The 19,627-nt window shown below is 43.3% G+C and overlaps 1 protein-coding gene across 1 annotated transcript in view; it reads right to left on the bottom strand.

Annotated features, from left to right (window-relative positions):
* Window positions 1–6,091: 6,091 nt before the first annotated feature.
* The window catches only part of ZC3H12B (zinc finger CCCH-type containing 12B), a 101,985-nt gene continuing 88,449 nt past the window's right edge, over window positions 6,092–19,627 (bottom strand). Inside the window, exons 2-6 of the mRNA XM_040406475.1 lie at window positions 14,958–15,771; window positions 12,091–12,230; window positions 11,565–11,799; window positions 10,507–10,613; window positions 6,092–9,930 (exon numbers count right to left, since the gene is read on the bottom strand). Coding sequence (XP_040262409.1) covers window positions 8,498–9,930; window positions 10,507–10,613; window positions 11,565–11,799; window positions 12,091–12,230; window positions 14,958–15,607 — 2,565 coding nt within the window. The 5' untranslated portion in view covers window positions 15,608–15,771 and the 3' untranslated portion in view covers window positions 6,092–8,497. The remainder of the gene's footprint in view (window positions 9,931–10,506; window positions 10,614–11,564; window positions 11,800–12,090; window positions 12,231–14,957; window positions 15,772–19,627) is intronic.

The raw sequence follows: 19,627 nt of genomic DNA, 5'->3' as shown, positions 1-19,627 counted from the left end.
TCAGTGGGTCCATTGTAACCCCAATTTATACAAGCTGAACCCTTTAATTATAGTTTGTCTGTTTTAGCCATGTTGGCCTGAAATGTTTCTACAATAATTGACTGCTAGCAGTGCATTTTATTACAGAGATACTTTATTTATTTTTCTGGAGGCTGACAAAGGACCTGCATCCCAAGAACAAGGCCTCTGCAAACTGCTGCGGTGAATGAAGAGGTGGCCTCAACCTGTTCAGCAATCTCCATTCACTTTTATGGGAGGACACATGTCCATATCCTTAGAGAATTGTACGTGGCTGCAAGATGGGGCCCCATTCTCAAGCTAGACTTACACCTATGGGACATTTATGGCATATCCTGTGGCTATAGCCTACATGTCCAGATGGGAGTACCTCTATAACAGTATACATCCATTAAATTATTTTGTGCAGCCTCCATTTTGTTGGAGTAGGTTATGTGAATAGACACACTTGTCTGTTGGAGACTTAAAAGTACGGTCACACTTTTTTTTTTATATACAGTTTTGGAAGCCAGCACAAAGTTTGGATCATAAATAGAGTATCAGGGCAGATATAACTTTTTTTTTTTCCAGTTAATTTGTGTTTTTGGCTTCAAAAACTTGAACACCCTTACAGTTTTTTGTTTTTTTTAAAGCCACTAGTAGTGATTTCCTTTTGCTACACTAAGCGATTGAGATATCCACAAACATGATAAATAATATCCAAATGTATACATGTGTAATATAATGCTAGACTGTCACATAGAAAATGCTGTCCTGCTTGCCGACTACTCCAAATTTAATCCCATCTGATGGGGTACTCTTACTTTTCCTCAAGCTGACCCGTTTACTATAAATTGTGGACATTTGAAAGTGGTGTGCAAAGATGGACATGTACTTGAATATAAGCGATTTTCTGACTTCACTTTGGATGTAATCTGTATTCATTGCATTATTCCAGTAGCCATCTGCAGAACTGTGAATGCTACTCTGCACTACTTTAGATGTAGAAGAGATCAGTTAAAATTACAATGGTGTTCAAATGTATAAAATTATTCTTTAAAGGGGTTCTCCAGGCTACAGCTGTTGTAGATCATCAGTATTAGATTGGTGGTGGTACACACAGCTTGTGTATGGAGCAGAAGGCTCCATCCACTGTGTAGTTTCCAGCACACTAAAGCTTTGCTCCTATTCATTTGAATGGGAGCTAATCTGCAGTAGTACCCAGCTAGGTCATCAGTATCAGATTGTGGAGGTCCGACTAAAGTGAATTTAGCATCATACTATGCCCCCCCCCAATTTGGTTAATAGCACCTACCAATAACTAGCAGTCTGCTGTATTCATGGGAGGAATACATCTCACACTGTGTCCCTCAGCCACTGGTATGTGCAGTCAATAACTAGTTAAAGGGTTGGGAGGAGGCAGGGAGCGCGCTCCTCATGAACACTGTGGGCCAGTTCACAACTGATTTTGAAAAACAGTGCAGAATCATTTTTTCTATGCTTAAAAATAAATGCACTTGTTTTGTGTGTGTTTTTTATTCACTTTTTTTAACTAATGGGTATTAACTTAAATACAAAGCTACATTTTCAGCTTGATGTTTTTGAAGCAGCTGTGTGCCAATTACTAGCTTTTATTTTTTAACTGGAGCCAAGAGCTCAGTGGGATACTCCACGTTGATTCTGCCCCAAGATAGGGCATGCTGCTGCTTTTTTTTCCCCACATGTAAAAAACATAAAAAGGTACTGAAATGAATGTTTTTTTGGAGCCGATTGAGGCTTTTTTTTGTCAGCAAAAAATGCCACATCCAGATGTTATGTTTGCCAATAGGACATTTTCCAACACCCTACAGGCACTTTTTTTTGCAGACCGATTGCTGACCTATCAAATCTGATCTCAATGCATTCCTTTTTTCAGACAATTACCCCCATTATTTTCATCTACAACATAACAAAACCAAAATACAGAAGTCTCTTTACTAAAAATGCAGACATATTAAACAATTCAAGGAACATCTGTCCACATAATAGTACTGCGCAGGGTGGTTCTGAGCAGCACGGTACAGGCTTGACTGATATCATCATACAGTCTGGGTGCATTAGACACATTTTATCAGGAACATCAACAAAGGAAACCATAGCAACAAAATGGTCAAATATACAATCCTATTTACAAAACACAGTAACAATATGCATCTTACATATGGGAGATTTGCAGGTTGGTGGACATGCTCTGAAAATAGCAGATTTAGCCAACTTAAACAGTTTAAATACATATATATATATATATATATATATTAGTGAACAGGCATTTCATGTGAAGAAAGAGGCAGTTAAAAACAGATATAAAATCGCAGTTTTCCATAGGAACAATTATTTGGCTGCACTAAAATCATCAGTAACACTTTAGTCACCAGACTGGTAGGAAACCGTAGAGCGGTGTACAGGTGTCTATCAACTTATCCAGGCTAAGAAAACCTGCAATAATAAATCTAACTCCAGCTAGTAGAAATGGTATAAATGAGAAAGCTAAGGCAGCAGATTAACTCAGATTACACTCCACCCCAATGAGCAGTAATTTATTAACTGGTAAAGTGATATTTTACATTCCGCATTGTGGGATGAACAGGGCAATGCAAAGCCCGACTACTGGATCTCATGCAGCCGATGTCCAACCTGCGGCCCTCCAGCTTTTGCAAAACTACAACTCTCAGCATGCCTGGACAGCCTACAGCTATTAGGTCACGCAGGGAGTTGTAGTTTGCCAACAGCTGGAGGTTGAGAATCCCTAGTATAGAGAATTCTAAGCTGCTTTTTCAGAATATGAAACTGCGTCCACCGTCTACACTCACCCACATGTGAATTAAAGGGAACCGGCCGCCTATTAAGTACAGTAATACATGTACAGAACACCTGCCGCTGACTCAGAACAGAAAGTCGAATTTGTATACTCATGCCTGTTCCACCGCTGTTGTTACTTAGAACAGTGGTCCTCAGGGCCCACCTGCCGGTCATGTTTCCAGGATTTCCCAAGTATACCTCAGGTATTTATTCTGTGGGATGTCCTCAAATCATGACCGGCAGTTGGGCCTGAGCACATGCACATAATGGAGAGGACTCCAGGAGATGTCCTTTCTCTCTTTGTTTGAGGGGGGAGACAAAGTATCGATATACACATTATTGTCCTGAGGTCAGAGTCAGGAAGGCTTACAGGAGGAGAGTAAGAGTCTAAAGTCATGCCCATACAGTAATGAATGTAAACATCTCAATAAAATGAAGATATATTGTACAAGCCTTCCCATCTAATAAATAAAGTGGTCATCAAAAAGCTCATTTATAGTTATCTTCTTACTTAAAAGCAATTACATTCACTGTGTTGTCTGTGCCTTCACCTACAAATCATGCCTCAATACAGCAGTGCATTTGGTGGTTCCCTATTCTTCAGCCCCAGTATAACCCACAGAAAGTAACGCTGCACTGCACTGCGGCTTCCATTACAGAAACAGAGGTCACAGTGCACAAAGCCCAAACCCATTAACAGTTTATGAATCACCCTGGGAGCAGCTGCTATTGCGGTACTGCCACACATTCGGGCTTTTTGGTGCAGTCTTAGAAGCCAAAAATCAGGTGTGGGTCATAACAGGTGAGAAAGTATTTAGGGCATATATGAGGTCTCCACTTTTTTTTTTCAATCCAATCCTGGTTTTGGCTTCAAAAACGGCATAAAAAACCTGAATGTGTAGCAGCACCCTTACATGGGGTGTCCACTGCAATCAACAGATTTAAATATTAAGAGGTGAAAGCTATGTTGGATCTGGCTCTTGGCTCCAGTTTTGCGTTTCTCAAATTCAGTCCTCAAGGAACCTCAAAAGGACATGTTTTGGAGAACTCCAATAGAGGGACCACCTATAGCAATTACTAATTTGCACTGAAAGACCAGTTTATTAGAGACACGTTCCTTTTCATAATTAGAGCATCGCTGCAGAATGGGAAGTGATCTATGCCAAGATGAATAGCAGCAGTTCTGAAGGTCCAACATGCTACTAGATGGGCGTCTCTAAGAAAATAGCCGTTCAGTGTAGTGACTTCTAAACTTTAGAGGACCGCAGTTCTTTAGCTTAGCACGTTCTGTTAAAAGGCATATAGAAACACAGTTGGGGTCATTTATCAAACTGGTGTAAAGTAGAACTGGCTTAGTTGCCCATAGCAACCAATCAAATTCCACCTTTCATTTTTCACAGCTCCTTTGGAAAATGAAAGGTGTAAATCTGATTGGTTGCTGTGGGCGACCAAGCCACTTCTACTTTACACCAGTTTGATAAATGACCCCCAGTGTCTATATCAAAGCTTGAATATCCTCCCGACAACCAGTAAAAAGAATTCAGCTCATTCGATGCTTATCCACTTCACCATTTCTTACAACCGAGAAAATGTCAAGAACTAGAGTGAAATGTGAGACTACTAAACTCCTGCTGACTGGCCCAATGCAGACCTAACAATGTCAGTAACTTACTGTACGGAACAATAAAAACTTACTTCATCTCATGCAAACAACACATGAAAAGTAGAAAATTACAAGCGCTGCACGTTTCACAATACAAACATTAGCAAATGCCACACAAGCATTTAGTGGGACTTATGCTTTTTTTGTTTTCTGCAGTGCACATTATACAAAATACTACAAAACACCAAGTGCCCATACTAAGATTCCTACTTAGGAACATAAAAATCAATTTAAAGTGTACCTGCAGTGGAGGCAGCCATTTTACTGATCGCAGCATGAAGATGCAGCCTACGAATTTAACGAAGAGGCTGCATGGACCCGCACGCGGCCTACAAAATGGCTGCTTCCGCTGTGGGCAGGGGAGTAGGGCACTTTACGACTAGAAGACAAGGTATGTAATGTGTGCGTCATCTGTACAGAGATATTTATAGATATATATAGATTTACTTCTAATAAAGTGAATTTGAAAAGGTCTTGTTTCTTTATAAACTACATTGCCCAGTCATAAAAGGAGTTATTTAACCCCCTCACTGCTGCCCGCTCCTGTAACTCCTGGTACCTCACATAAAGGGCGGCAGTCACGATGGCAGTGAAGTGGCTTCCACACCATGGACTACAACAAAGTGACACATAGTGTCACAGACATAGCAGTGAAAATCCATCGCTGTAACTATTCTGCACTTTTTGTCGGTATATACGTTTTTTTTTTTTCTCTTAGGTCATATATGTACATTTATATATTTACACACGTTTTCCTAATTTTTTTATACAATCAAGAAAAAAAGATACAATTTGTATCAACAAACAAAAGGTCCATTCTGGTCAAGTGAGGCGGGTTTTTCGGCTGCCCTTAATCCAACCGGACATCAGACTGCTCATTGGTTTGGGATTTGAATGCGTTAAGATAGAAATAGTGAATGCAATTCACAATCTGGTGCGGTAGGTGCCCTCAGCTACTCTAATCAATATGGGAGTACAGCAATGGGCGCACACACACACACGTTAGTACCCATTGGGTAATACTAGCCTTTTTAATCAGTCTCCCTTGATGCGGCTGTTTTTAGAGTACGTTCACACGGTGGATTTTTCGCTGCACTGCGGATGGACCCCGCTAGTGGCATAGCTTCATTGAATGGACAGCTTCAAGCGGCGACTGTCCACACACACTGTGCCAAGAAGGGACTATGAACGGCAGAACCAATGGGAGGCAGACACCACCGCAGCAAGACTTGGCACCGTGTCCGCCCGAAGTTAAGCCGTGTGAACGGGCCCTTAGGTTATATTCAAAATTTTGAGGACTGAAAATCAGATCTATACAAGTATATGTGGTTGTTTCTGACGAATATACATGGATTTCCACAAGTGCTATTCAACATGAATGGGACAGTTGCAAAAAAAAAAAAAAAAATACCTGATGATGATGATAGAGATGCAGACTGCTGGATTTTATGGATAACAGCAAAAAACGACCTGGTGCAAGAATCTACAGACTCTGATCCATGCTGACATCCATTATCAGCACAGCTGGGTTCGTATATTTAGGCCATGGGCCCATGCAGCGCATTTTCGATGGATTCTGCAGCAAACGCCTGCCCTATCCATCACAGATATCTCTCTGTATTTGCTGTGAATATCAGGCTATTTCTGCAGCAGAAATAATTCACTATGTCTTGCACACAGTCTGAATCCAATGCTGACATTTATTTAGAAAATCTCATCCGTTGAGGATCAAGTCATTTATAATAATTACAATCTGAGTAGTCAAAGCTGCATTGTGTTTGGCTGCTGGAGAGACAAGCCTGTAGAGCGGCTCTATCCTACTACTGCCGGCCTACGGTAGAAGATTATAAACCACAACCACCTTGTAGAACTTCTTACAGCCTGTAAATGTTTAAAAAAAAAAATACGGTGAAACCTCATGGTGTCAACCAACCCCCCTCAAATTGCATTGGCAAGTGGTCTTCTAGAGGGTGGTTCTCTCATAGAGATGGCCAGTATGCACTATATGTTGTGGAACTGAAATCTGGTCTGGATAAGAAGGTGGCCTTCTCAAAGAGTTGGGTCATTTTGGCTCTACCTGACTTCAAAGTTGCAATGAAATATGGGCAATAAAGTGCTGCCACCTAGACTCCGTGGTGGGATGAACAATATTTAGAGCAGCCGAAGACCCGTTCCTCAGAAAGCCAGAGAAAACCCTGACGGCAGCCTGACGTTCCGTTTGTTTCACAGTAAGAAACGTGTAGGCAGTTATCACCTTCTCATGAAGAAACAAAGGGCTCTAAGTGTGGCCCTTCTACACTTTCATGAAAAAAAACTGAAGCCGACTAAAGTCCACAGCGCAAGGATCTGGCTGGGAGCGGCCTCAACATCTTTAAAACATTATACAACGGGTTCCTTTAAAAAAAAAAAAATTAAATAAATTAGTGCTAAGGGTCAGAAACCTGAGTGCAGCAAAAGACAACCAAGAAAACACTCGGCCAAGGAATGCGCAGTGTTGTTTTCTCCAACTACTTCTCAACAAAATCTAATCCTTTTCCCAATAGAGCGAAACCCATTTCTCTAAATGGATCCAGTACCTGCTGGAAAGAAGTGGGAACGTGAGTTACACCTCTCGTAAGCTAAGGAATAGAAAGGTCACATAATGATGGCTGTCTCTCTCTGGTGACTCACACCTAACACCACTGACATTTGCAAATCTATTTCAGAAACGATCAACCATGAAAATCATATTTAGAGAAAAAAAAACAACACCATGCATCTACTACATCTTCATTGTCAGAAGAGATGCTCTACAAGGAGACATTCTCCTCACCTTTCCTGACGACATACAAACCGCAGTCTGCCATGTCTATTAAAATAGACTAAAATAACCAGCCTAATTCATACCTAATTCTCCACAGTGGTGGATACGGTCATGACGTAGAGCTAGAGCAAGGGTGAGCAACCTCTGACACTCCAGCGGTTGTGAAACTAAAACTCCCAGCATGCTCCATACACTTCGAGGAGAGTTACTAGAACTGTAGTTCCACAACAGTTGGAGTGCTGAAGGCTGCTGGCCCACGAGCTGGAGCCTTGTATATGTATCTAGTACGTGAAGATTTTACAGTTTAAAATCAGTACATTTCGGATTTCTCCATGTAGGATTTCAGTCTAACTTTTAAAAAATTATTTGAATTTGGCCCCTTAAAAGAAGTAGGCCGTAGTTCATGTTCCCAGCACAAAACCACTTCACTTAGTGATGGCATTTAGAGGCATATGGCTATTACGGAGGTATGACAGGTGACTGACTACTTGTCATGGCAGGAACCTAACAAAAAGACTAACGTATACCTACTGTACATATAAAGTCTGTAAAAGATGTAGTGCGGTACAAACAGATCCAAGTGGCCAGGAATTCAGTGTCTTTGTGCAGTCAAGCAAAGACACCCTATTTGTCTGTAAATCACTAGGTCAAGATAAAACTATACACAGATAGAGACACCTATCTCTACACACATTATACTGAATCAAACTGCAAGTACACAAGGAGGCATGCAATATAATTGCTAACAATATGAATCGGTGCTTCTATGAACAGCTGAAGAGACAACATAATGCAAGCATCTCATGTGCTTTGATGACGCGCTGGGAACTCCAGCATCAGAGCAGCAGAACCGACCCTTCCATCCTCTTTATTAAGAATAGGAACAAGTGACCTTACCCCCCAAGGAACTGAGGTTTAACCTGTCATGCAGGTTTAGCAGGGATAAATATATCTATACAATAAAATATGCACTCCTCCAGGAATGCTGTAAAGATCACAAAGTGTAGCTTAAAAAAGAAAATAAATACGGTAAAAGTGTGTCGTGTCCAATACGTGGATTACTTGGTGGCGGAAAACTATCAGCTAGGTCATCCAAGTAAGCAAAAAAAAAAAAAAAAAAACGTGTAGAACACTGCCAGGTTTTATTCAGGCAACTTGATCAATAGATACTATTGTCCAGACGATATAGGTGGGAATTAACAGTGGTGATGACCAGATCTCAACTTTGACACAATGACAGCTGCAAGCTGCTGTGCGTCCGTCACGTGGGGGTTTTTCTCCATGACCGAGAGCACCACCCCTGGTGGAAAGATGTTGGACAAGTTCTTGTATGTCTGATACTGATGCTCAGGAATGATGTGTTGCTCTCTGGGTTCGCTGGCCATAAGTGGCCAGTATGGTGACCTCCAGAGCTGTTCCATCTTCTCTGGCATACTCCTTACCATCACTGGTTCATAGCAGGGCTGCATCAGACTATTACTCAGTGGGTATGAGTGGTAGCTATAAGAGTCTGTGGGGCATGGTAAAGGGTCCCAACTGGCATGCTGCTCGCGGCACAATGGTGGTCTCCTTTGCCGCATGGGGTTACTTTCATAAAGACGAGAGTCAGAAATGCTATCCATTCGGGTCATCACTAAAGCTCTGCCAGGCTGGGAATTGGCAGTGGGATGCATACTCTCCGGCGCTGGATAATCCCCTGGGCAACTGGACCTTGCTCCTACTAGAGGATGTTGAATATGAAGAGCCAAATGTGACAATGACTGCTTACGAGGCTTTTGCATGGGTTCTTCCTGTCCATAGCTCTGCACTCGAGTAAGTGCTTCATGATAGCCATGTACAAATGGCTGCAGCCTACTGTGTGGGGGTCTTTGGGGCTTCATAGTTTCCTCAGGACCTTGTTCTGTGATCCCCAAATAGAGGTCACTGTAAGAAGAGTATGAATCGCTACTAGTGTGGCTCATGCAGCTGTCAGGACATGGGCTGGAGTTCCTGGAAAATCCTGTCCGGTCTTGTTCAGTGGGGTAGTAGTCCGAGCTGTGCATACTACTTATGCTAAGGTTGGAAAAGTCACTAAGCATCGAGTAATAACCATGGTCTCCAAGGGACTCATATTTTGGATAATCCTCAGTGTAACTCACTGAATTGCCATGGCTGTTGGTCACCAAAATTGGTGGGTAGTGTACACTTGCCATGTGTTCTAGTGAGGACTTCTGGTGGGAGAATTGTGATGATCCTGGTACTGGACTACTTGCTGAGCGAGTGTTCAAAGCACTTACAGCGTGGCTCTTGGGAGGTGGCAGTGTTGGAACACTCAAGGCAGACACGAGTGATGGCACAGAGTTGGCCTCTGACTTGCGGGCTGCTGAAAGTCTCTGTTCTGGCTCAATCCCTGCAGAACGAATACTTGGATCAGACTGTCTTTTGGGAGCTATACGTTTAGTGTCAATGGACCCATCTGCCTTGCAATTAGATGGACCAATTCCACATTTAACCAAAGCACCTTCACTCATTGTCTTTACAGCTGACAGCTTAGCACTTATACGGAGCTCATCTGCCACAGACCTCAGAGGCTGGTTCGCTCGCTCAGGGTGGTAGTACTTGCATTTGTGCCCATAGGTACACTTTTTTCCTGATGGAGTCAAAAAGAACAGATTAGGAAACATTAGTAATAGAAAGAATAACGTTCCTATATACTTCCTGCTGTGTTGGCTTTTTCCAGGAAATGTTTAAGATGTAATATTATTGTCCCAGTTTATTATATTGAGACAGATTTCATGAAACAAATCCAATCTTTAGAGGAGACCAACCAAGATCACAGTGAAAATGGCCTATTTGCACATAAATAGGGAACCTAAACATCAGTTGCAAAAAAGCTGGTCTAGATGGAGGGTGGTCTTGTCCAAAACGTGATCTTTTAGTCATGTTTCCATGTAGCCAAGTCATCTCATCATGTCATAAACACATAATAAAAATATAAGCACCCAGGACCCTCAGACATGACCACACAACTTATCTGTGTGAATGCAGTTTGTTTTTGGGTAGATTTTCTGCATTTCTAGTACTGTAGTTAAAGATAAAAATAAAAAAACACATTTTATGCAGTCTCTACGCTCACCATTTCAACAATATAATGAAAAAGCAACAAAAAAAAAAAAAAAATACAAAATGAAAATAAAAAAAATAAAATGACTTTGCTTCAGCTTACCATAGGGGCAAGGTTGCTTCTTATGCTCCGGTACAACAGGCTTTTTACGCAGGAAATTTTCCAAGCTAGGACCATGCCTTCCCAGAGGGTCATCTGGAGGCATAAACCTGGAAACAAATGGGATTTTGGTTACAAGGCATTTAGGGATGTGTGGATAGTCAGCACCTCCTAATATAACTGAACAGGTGCTTTCCTCAAGGACACCTGCCTAAGATTTATATGTGACTACATTAAGTTATTTCTGAAACTTTCCAACATTGTAATAACTGGAACTTTTGATCTAATTTGCCACAGAAAGGCGACCTCGTTTTAGACTGGATGCCTACCTAAAGAGTTTAGTGCACAACAGGAGTCTACAGCCAGGTTGACACTTTCTTTTACAGTAAAAAAAAATTGTGCAACTGAGTTTATTTTTAATATTGTGATAAACATTTTTTTAATCTAGATCATTGGGGAAAGATGTTTCTTTGTACCAGAAAAATAGGGTGTAAAGAGTCTCCTTACCAGAGCTTTAACTGCATTGCTAAGGAGAGTTAGTCTTCAGCATTCTACTGGGCGCTGAAGATGGCTGTGGTAACCCGTCAGATAGGCAGGGACATGGGCAGTGATAGTTAGGGCACAGGAACTGGGGTAGTGACAATACGCAGGCTGGAAGACTCTGTATGTTGCACTCAGTAGATCGCTGAAGACTGACTCTCCTCAGCAACACTCAGAGCTTGGCTGAGAAAACCCCTTACGCCTAGTTTTCTAGTACAAAGAAACACCTGTCCCAAATAAAGTATATTACAAAAATGTTTAACATCCCTGTCCCTACGCTGTATTAAAAAATCTACTGAAATGACAGTTACACTTTAACTGATGAGATACATTGACACCAGTTTAATCCATCTCCAACCTTTATAAGAAAAAATAAAAAGCAAAGTGACATAGCAACTGTCCGATTATGAATAATGTTTTTTCACTAACAATTAAGTATAGTACTAAAAAAAAAAACTAACACATAAGTGTGATCCGAGCAACTTGCCATTTATTTGTGTAATATTTTATTTCACACTTACTTATCATTGACAAATGAATACATCAGGAGCCGTTCCTCGATGAACTTCTTCCATTCGGGTTTCTCATTCTGTAGGTCTCTGTAGTTGTCGTTGGACACAATAATGCCCTCAGAGTCAAAGGCCAGCTTAACTATAAACCGGTCATCATAGCAAACCACCCTGCGGCCCTGTACCCTGCGGGATGGGGTAAAGACCAAAATCTTCTCCTTTTCCAGTTTGCGGAGAATCTCTTGATCTAAGGGAACAAAACAAATCAAAAACCTGACATAATGGAACTACTGTGCATTGGTCTAAGGTTCTGTACAGACACGTCACTTACTGCGCAGCATGCGCATTCTCTGCGCTAAGATTTCCTGCAGCTGTGACACATTTCTGCAATGTTGGAATGGGATTTCATTCCAAACGTGGAAGTCTTTGGGCATCTCATCTTGGAAAGTGCTCTCTGACGTTCTCCATTTAATAACGTAAAATACACACTTATGACAAACGCCTTACTAACACGCAGAGATCTAATAAGGTGAAGTACCAGTTATGGGGGCATCGGGACGGGACTGCTCTTTCCTCCACGCAGGCACAAACACTGTAATATCTTTATGTCCTTTCTCAAGAAACCATTCCACAGCCAGCTGTATCCCTCGACAAGAAAAGACTTCTTTATTGCCATGGCTATAAGAATGAGAAAAGAAAAGGCTAAGAAATGCACCCATGACACAGTATCGAAACACAGCAGAACTTTCCAGAATGTGTAAATGATGAGTCACTGAAGAACGTCCCATTAGTCTAGTGAGGGGTTAAGAATCTGTGGTTCTTACATTTCCTCAGAGAGTACATTGCCCTGCAGAGTACATAACTACACCCTTTCATTACACAGACCATCATTCATGTGAAACATAATTTAAAGGGGTTGTCCGAATTATAAGAAAACTCCCCCAGTGCCACAAAATGTGATAAAATAATAATCAATCCCACTTAGTCCCTGCTATTTCCAGCGCCGCAGTCCTCACCATCTGTTTCTAGGCTGCAGCAATGATGTAGCTATATGCTGCTCATGACTGCTGCAGCCAATCTCTGGCCTCAGTGGTAGTGAGCATGAGACCGAAGGTGAAAACCAGAGCTGCAGTGCTGGAAACCGTGGAGCATTAAAGGAAATCTGTGACCAGGATAATTGCTATAGAAGTAAAGCCATGGCCTAATAGCACTTAGTACCTGATTTCCAGATCTGCCTTTGTTCCAGCAATAGATGCTTTTATCCTCTAAAAATCCAGTTTATTTGGTATGCAAATGAGGCAGTAAGGTGCCCAGAGGGGCGTCACTCTTGTAGGAAGGAGCCCAGACACGCCCCCTGCTAGTGCCCAAGCCCGCCCTCATGCTGGGAGCAGGGAAAAGGGGGGCAGAGATATGGCTTGAATGTAGGAGGGGTGGGTGGTCACATTGTGGCAGGGGCGTGTCTGGGCTCCTTCCTACAAGAGTGACGCCCCTCTGGGCACCTTACTGGCTCATTTGCATACCAAATAAACTGGATTTTTAGAGGATAAAAGCATCTATTGCTGGAACAAAGGCACATCTTGAAATCAGGTACTAAGTGCTATTAGGCCATGGCTTTACTTCTACAGCAATTATCCTGGTGACAGATTTCCTTTAAGTGGGGAGTAGATGTTCCTTTTATATTTGCCCATGTGGGGCATTTTCATACAACTTTGAAAACTCCTTTAAAATGGGTTTCCAGTACTTCGATACTGATGACCTATTGTCAGATTGGTGGGACTCTGACACCTCGCACACCCACGAATTAGCTGATTGGTAGGGGTGCCAGGTGTCAGACACCCACTGATCTGATATTGATGACCTATGCTGAGGAGAGGTCAAAGTCCTAAAAATCCTTTTTTAGGGTCCATTCACACATCCGCAACTCAGGTCCGGATCTGTTCCGCAATTTTGCGGAACGGGTGCGGACAGCACACTATGTGCTGTCCACATTCGCACTTCTGTTCCCGAAAAAAATAGAACATGTCCTATTCTTGTCCGCGGCATTTCCTATTATAGTGCCGGCGATGTGCGGTCCGCGAAATGCGGACGCACATTGCCGGTGTCCGTGTTTCGCAAAACACCTACGAACATCTGAATGGACCCTAATCCGCAGCACAACCAGATTTGTGAATAAATCTGATATGTCTGACTGAGGCAACCCAACGTCTTCATCATAATTCTATGATTATTGTATTTAGTAAATGCCTCCAGTGACACTGATGTGAAATATGTCATAAAGCCGACAAAGGAGGACAAGAAATGTCAGCTGGGTGGACATCAGAATAAGCAACCATCATTCACAGAGATTGTAGCTTTAAAGGGGTTCTCGGCTTGGAAGACTCACCTCATGTCAAGAGTCCCTTAACAATAAGCGGGTAGTAGAGTGACCCCGAGCGATCGCCTATTACCGGTGGAGAACCTGAGCAGTGAAAGTTCAAATGACTTGCAGCGCCACCACAATGAAGCATTATAGTGATTATTGAAATGAATGGGCTGCCTGTGTGATGCCTCCAGAGGGAGAGACGTTCTCCAGTCTGGCCAAGAGAGGAACCTGAACATAAGACCTTCCTCTATTAATGGTTTTCTGTTTCACGACTCCTTTTAAGTAAATCAGGCCATCCTGAATATGTATTAGGTCCCATTCACACAACCATATTTTTGGTCCACATTTTTTGCAGATAGGATGTGGACCCATTCATTTCAACGGGTCTGCAAAACATGCGGACAGCACGCCGTGTGCTGTCTGCATCCATATGTCCGTTCTATAGCCCTGCAAAAAAGATACATGTCCTATTCTTGTCCGTTTTGCAAGTCAAGGATAGACATTGTTACAATGGATCTGCAAAAAAAAAAAAAAAAAGCGGATACAACACGGATGTCCTCCGTATTTTTTATTTTTTTTGCAGATCTGCGTTTTGCGGACTGAAAAATACATTTGTTCGAGTGAATGCACTCTTATGCAGCGCTTTTCCATCTCTGATGAGTTATCAAATCCCTGATGACCAATCCTTGGGACAGGTCAACAATAGGAGATTGCCAGGGTCCGACTTAACGTACCCCCCACCAACCAGCTATTTGCTGGATCCAGGCACTGGAACGCCATGGCTTCATCCACTGTGCAGTGGGCGCGCATAGTTACTGCAGTGCTGCTCCCATTCAAGTGCAGGGTCATCAATAAGTTAGTCCTGGACAACCCCCTTAAATGATGTAATTGTACAGCATTTGATTTTGTCGGTCATACTGAATCCTACAGAAATACCCGGCAGAATCATATGGCAAGTACAAGTAAACATGAAGGTCACATTACGGTTTTGTGCAGAGAAATTAGTTTAATTTTTCCTGTGATAAATATATCTGGAAACCAACCTCATGGCCACGTTACTTCCATCAATGACAATAGGTCGCAGATTGTCTGTGTTGTCAACAACTTCATCTTCTAGAGATAGTTCTGGACTTGCGATCTCTTTGGTACAGGGGCCTCTGGGTACAAGGTTGTTACTGACCACGTCTCCGCTGCTCTGTGCTTCCGATTCTCCCTTGTTCCCCAGTCTCACCAGCTCTGCCAGGATATCATTGATAAGAGCGTCTGCACCCAGTTTGTTGAGGACAGCTTGGATTTGCTCCCCACTGTATCCCAACTTTAGGGCAAAGTCCATCTTCGCTTGATATTCCCTGTCCCGGATACTCTTGGTATCTTCCAGCTTGGGTTGCTGCTCCGGCAGAACTTGAATGCTGCTCTGTGAGAAGCTGGGACGGTCCAAACACGGTGACCTACAAAGCTGTCTGTGTGGCTTACTTGCAATGTCTATACCTTGAAAAAGCATATTGACATAACTCCCAATTCCACTTCTGCCTCCCTGCTGTTCTGCTTCACTCTCGGAGCTGGTCCATTCGTCAGATTCACTGCAGTCTCCAAGGTCCTGTGAGTAGTCCATCTCGTTTGCAGCCGCCCTTTCTTCTTTGGACGGCTTTTTCTTTTCCATTTCCAATTTTTTGACCATGGACCAGGCCGTCATCACGTTTAGCAGACGACCAGAGATCTTTAAGCTCCCCTCTTTCACTTAATACGTTTTGGATAATGTGTCATTGATGGCATCTCCCAGGCGTTGCGACGGCACTCTCAGCTTAGGGATGCAAGTTTCTTGCAATGTTCTGAGACGCACAGAGAGAAAACGTATTCCTGCAGAAGAGAAGAAAGAGGATCAGCGCAATGGACAAAAACCTATTTGTATCATTTCATGGTAAATTAAGGAAACCAATAAATAATAGGCTTGTGACAAAGTCCTTACAATTCTAACATAACTGCTCCAAGGGTATTGGACGCAGGATGCTTTTATTTTCATCTATGCATTTTGAAAACCATAACTTTTAGGTTTTCATCTATTGTTCTTTGTGGGAAGAGTTGTATTTTCTTTCACAGCATCATTTTAGGGTACATGTGCCATGTGTATTCACATTCATTCTAGGGCTGCAACGATTAATCGAAGTTATCGATAATATTCGATAACGGGATTCATTGTCAACGAATCCAGTTATCGAATAATTGCTCGATTCGTTGCTATGCCCGCGGGTCCTTGAACTTTAAATCAGCGCATCTTTATTACCTTACAATGAAGCTCCAGTACCGTCACTCACGTGAAGCGCCTGTTTCATCCATAAAGTGGGCGGAGCAGGCGCGTCACGTGAGTTAGTTAGTGACGTTACGCCGCCGCCCACTCTGCCTGTTACCGGAGCTTCATTGTAAGGTAATTAAGATGGGCTGATTTAGAGTTCAAGTAAAAGTTACTGCCAGTTAAGTTAGTCTACTGCTGTGAGTGGCGGGGCAGGGGCTGTTATGGGGAGGGGGATCTGTGGATGACACTGTTATGGGGGAGATCTGTGGATGACACATATAGCATAAGATGCTATATAGTGTCATCCACAGATCCCCCCTCCCCATAACAGTGCCATCCACAGATCCCCCTCCCCATAACAGTGCCATCCACAGATCCCCCTCCCCATAACAGTGCCATCCACAGATCCCCCTCCCCATAACAGTGCCATCCACAGATCCCCCTCCACATAACAGTGCCATCCACAGATCCCCCTCCACATAACAGTGCCATCCACAGATCCCCCTCCACATAACAGTGCCATCCACAGATCCCCCTCCCCATAACAGTGCCATCCACAGATCCCCCTCCCCATAACAGTGCCATCCACAGATCCCCCTCCCCATAACAGTGCTATCCACAGATCCCCCTCCACATAACAGTGCCATCCACAGATCCCCCTCCACATAACAGTGCCATCCACAGATCCCCCTCCACATAACAGTGCCATCCACAGATCCCCCTCCCCATAACAGTGCCATCCACAGATCCCCCTCCCCATAACAGTGCCATCCACAGATCCCCCTCCCCATAACAGTGCCATCCACAGATCCCCCTCCACATAACAGTGCCATCCACAGATCCCCCATAACCGTGTTCATCCACAGATCCCCCTCCACATAAGTGCCATCCACAGATCCCCCTCCACATAACAGTGCCATCCACAGATCCCCCATAACCGTGTTCATCCACAGATCCCCCATAACAGTGTTCATCCACAGATCCCCCATAACAGTGCCATCCAGTTTATTTTAATATGGCCTTTGAACATAATTTTTCAAGTAAAATCATATAAACCCCCTTTTTTTTTTTGTCATTTTGGTGTTTTGTCCTGATTAAATCGATGAAATTATCAACAACTAATCGATTATTCAAATAATCGTTAGCTGCAGCCCTAATTCATTCCTTTACCCTCAAACAGGTGACTGTCCTGTGCTTACCCACCGAGGACTGGGACAGATGTGACACAAAAATAGTACAGACGTTTTTGTGATTTGTGTTCCTCTTTTTTAACATAGTGATATTTAATTGAAAATGCATGGCTGCTGTGTCAAAACACGTAATGATTAAGCAGGTCAGAAAGTCCAAGGCTCAAACTTCTGCTAGTTCTTCCATCTGGTTTCTATTGCTCTTTAATGGCCAGGATGGCACAACAGGATCACCAAGGAACAGGTTAGTCATGGGTCCTGTATAAATGGAAACCATAACCCCAGTATTAGAGCTTAAAGGGGATGTCTCATCTTAGACATGGATGGTATTTCGCTAGGACATGCCACCAATGTCAGATTGGTGCGGGTCCCAGTCTCCAGAACGGGATTCCCCAAGTGACCGGAACAATTCATTTCTATAGGACTGATGAAAGTACGGTGCCATACAACGTAGCTGTGCTTGGTATTGCAGGCGAGCTGCACAAAGGCCTAGGAGAAAGCCATGATGGTCAACAAAGTGCCGCAGCACCCGGAGTTGGAACCCCAGTGATTAGATATTGATGATAGGCATTCGGCTGGCAGCTATTCCTCCCAATTGACCCATACACAATCAGGTTATGTGTTCTCAATGGATGTGGGAGAATAAACCATTGTTAGACACATCTGGTGAAGACTTATCTCCTAACATGCTAATCCTTTCCCCTGATGTTTGCAGTTGAGAAAGCTCTGGACAACCTCATGCACATAGACTGTTAGGAGGTCCCACTGAAATTGGCAGGTTCAGGCAATTTGTGTATGACCATCCTAATTCATTTCAAAGTGACTGGTCATGTAATGGTAGATGCTGGTATCTTGAAGGGTGGCCAGCTCTACTATTACTTTCAGGATGAAGCATCAGCAGGAAGGTTACTGATTGTGGAACTGTTTTTTGTCATCTTTCAAGATGAAGGACGGCCCTGGTCTATCTGGACTGCAGTCAGATGTGTCAAACCTCTTCAAGTCATGGCATGTGGCTCTCCTTGAAAGACATAGGGGGAGATTTATCAAACTGTTGTAAAGTAGAACTGGCTTAGTTGCCCATAGCAACCAATCAGATTAGACCTTTCATTTTTCACAGCTCCTTTGGAAAATAAAGGGTGGAATCAGACACTAAGCCAGTTCTACTTTCAATCAGTTTGATAAATCTCCCCCATAGTTTCCTACTCCAAAACCCTTGCACGTACGTAAATATGGGGGATTTTGTGCAGATTTTCCGCTAGGCAATTGTGGGTGGAAAATCTGCAGCACTTTGCAGGCGCATTGTGGCCCAGATTTATTAATGTGTCTGCACCAAAATCTGAGTAAAAAGTGGAGCAAATTGGTGCAATTTCGCAGATCTAGGACTTAGCAGAAAAAAGGTGGGGGGGGGGCCTAAGATGCCCCACTGTGTGGCAGAAATCTGTCTCAAAGAAAGCCAACCAATAGTTGGTATAAAGAGAGTGATCTATCCATGCACCCGATTTATCATAGAGCCTGAGACCCTATGATAAATCTGGTACTAGGTCTAGACAGCCTGCCTAAGCTTACGCCATCTTTAGGCCTCATGCAAACCACTGTGGCTGTTTTGCAGTTATTGTGCATGCCACATTTTGTTGCAAACCCATTGACTTCACAGTATAAGGCATGTTCTATCTTTTGTGTATATGACACATGGATGTGAAACGCACACAGAAGTCATGGTCCTCGTGTACTGGCCGGGATCCCGCTGGTGCATGCGCACTGCATGGAGCGATGCTGCTGCCCATAATGGTCATCACAGTGCGCATGCGGGATCTCGTCCAGTACACTGGATGACGCAAGAGGCTTACAGGGCGGGCAAAGCCGCAGGCTGGGGAGGGGTTATGTGAGAAGAAGGAAGAGCGGCCTGGGCACTTACAGCCCGAACGCCGCCCCTGGGCACTTGCGAGCCCTCATTTACATATGAATAAAACAGCGTTTTTGCCCCTGGTGAACATCCAAACAAAAAGACTAAGGTACCATTTGACTGATCTATAGGTGTGCTACAGCGCTATGTAAGCGGTATATAAGGGCAAATTGTGGTGACAGACTCCCTTTAATCCGTCTGATGGTGCTGGGGTGAGGACCTGCGCTCCAGCATGATAAAGTTTTGCAGCATTGACTGGAAGCAGCAGGACCTGCACAATGTAATCACGCTGGATCGGAGGTCTTGTGCTGCACATCCAGTGTTCCCCGGGTG

The sequence above is a fragment of the Bufo bufo genome, chromosome 8, assembly GCF_905171765.1.
Source record: "Bufo bufo chromosome 8, aBufBuf1.1, whole genome shotgun sequence".
In the NCBI taxonomy this organism is placed as follows: Eukaryota; Metazoa; Chordata; class Amphibia; order Anura; family Bufonidae; genus Bufo; species Bufo bufo.
This window is presented reverse-complemented; position numbering and strand designations above follow the sequence as displayed.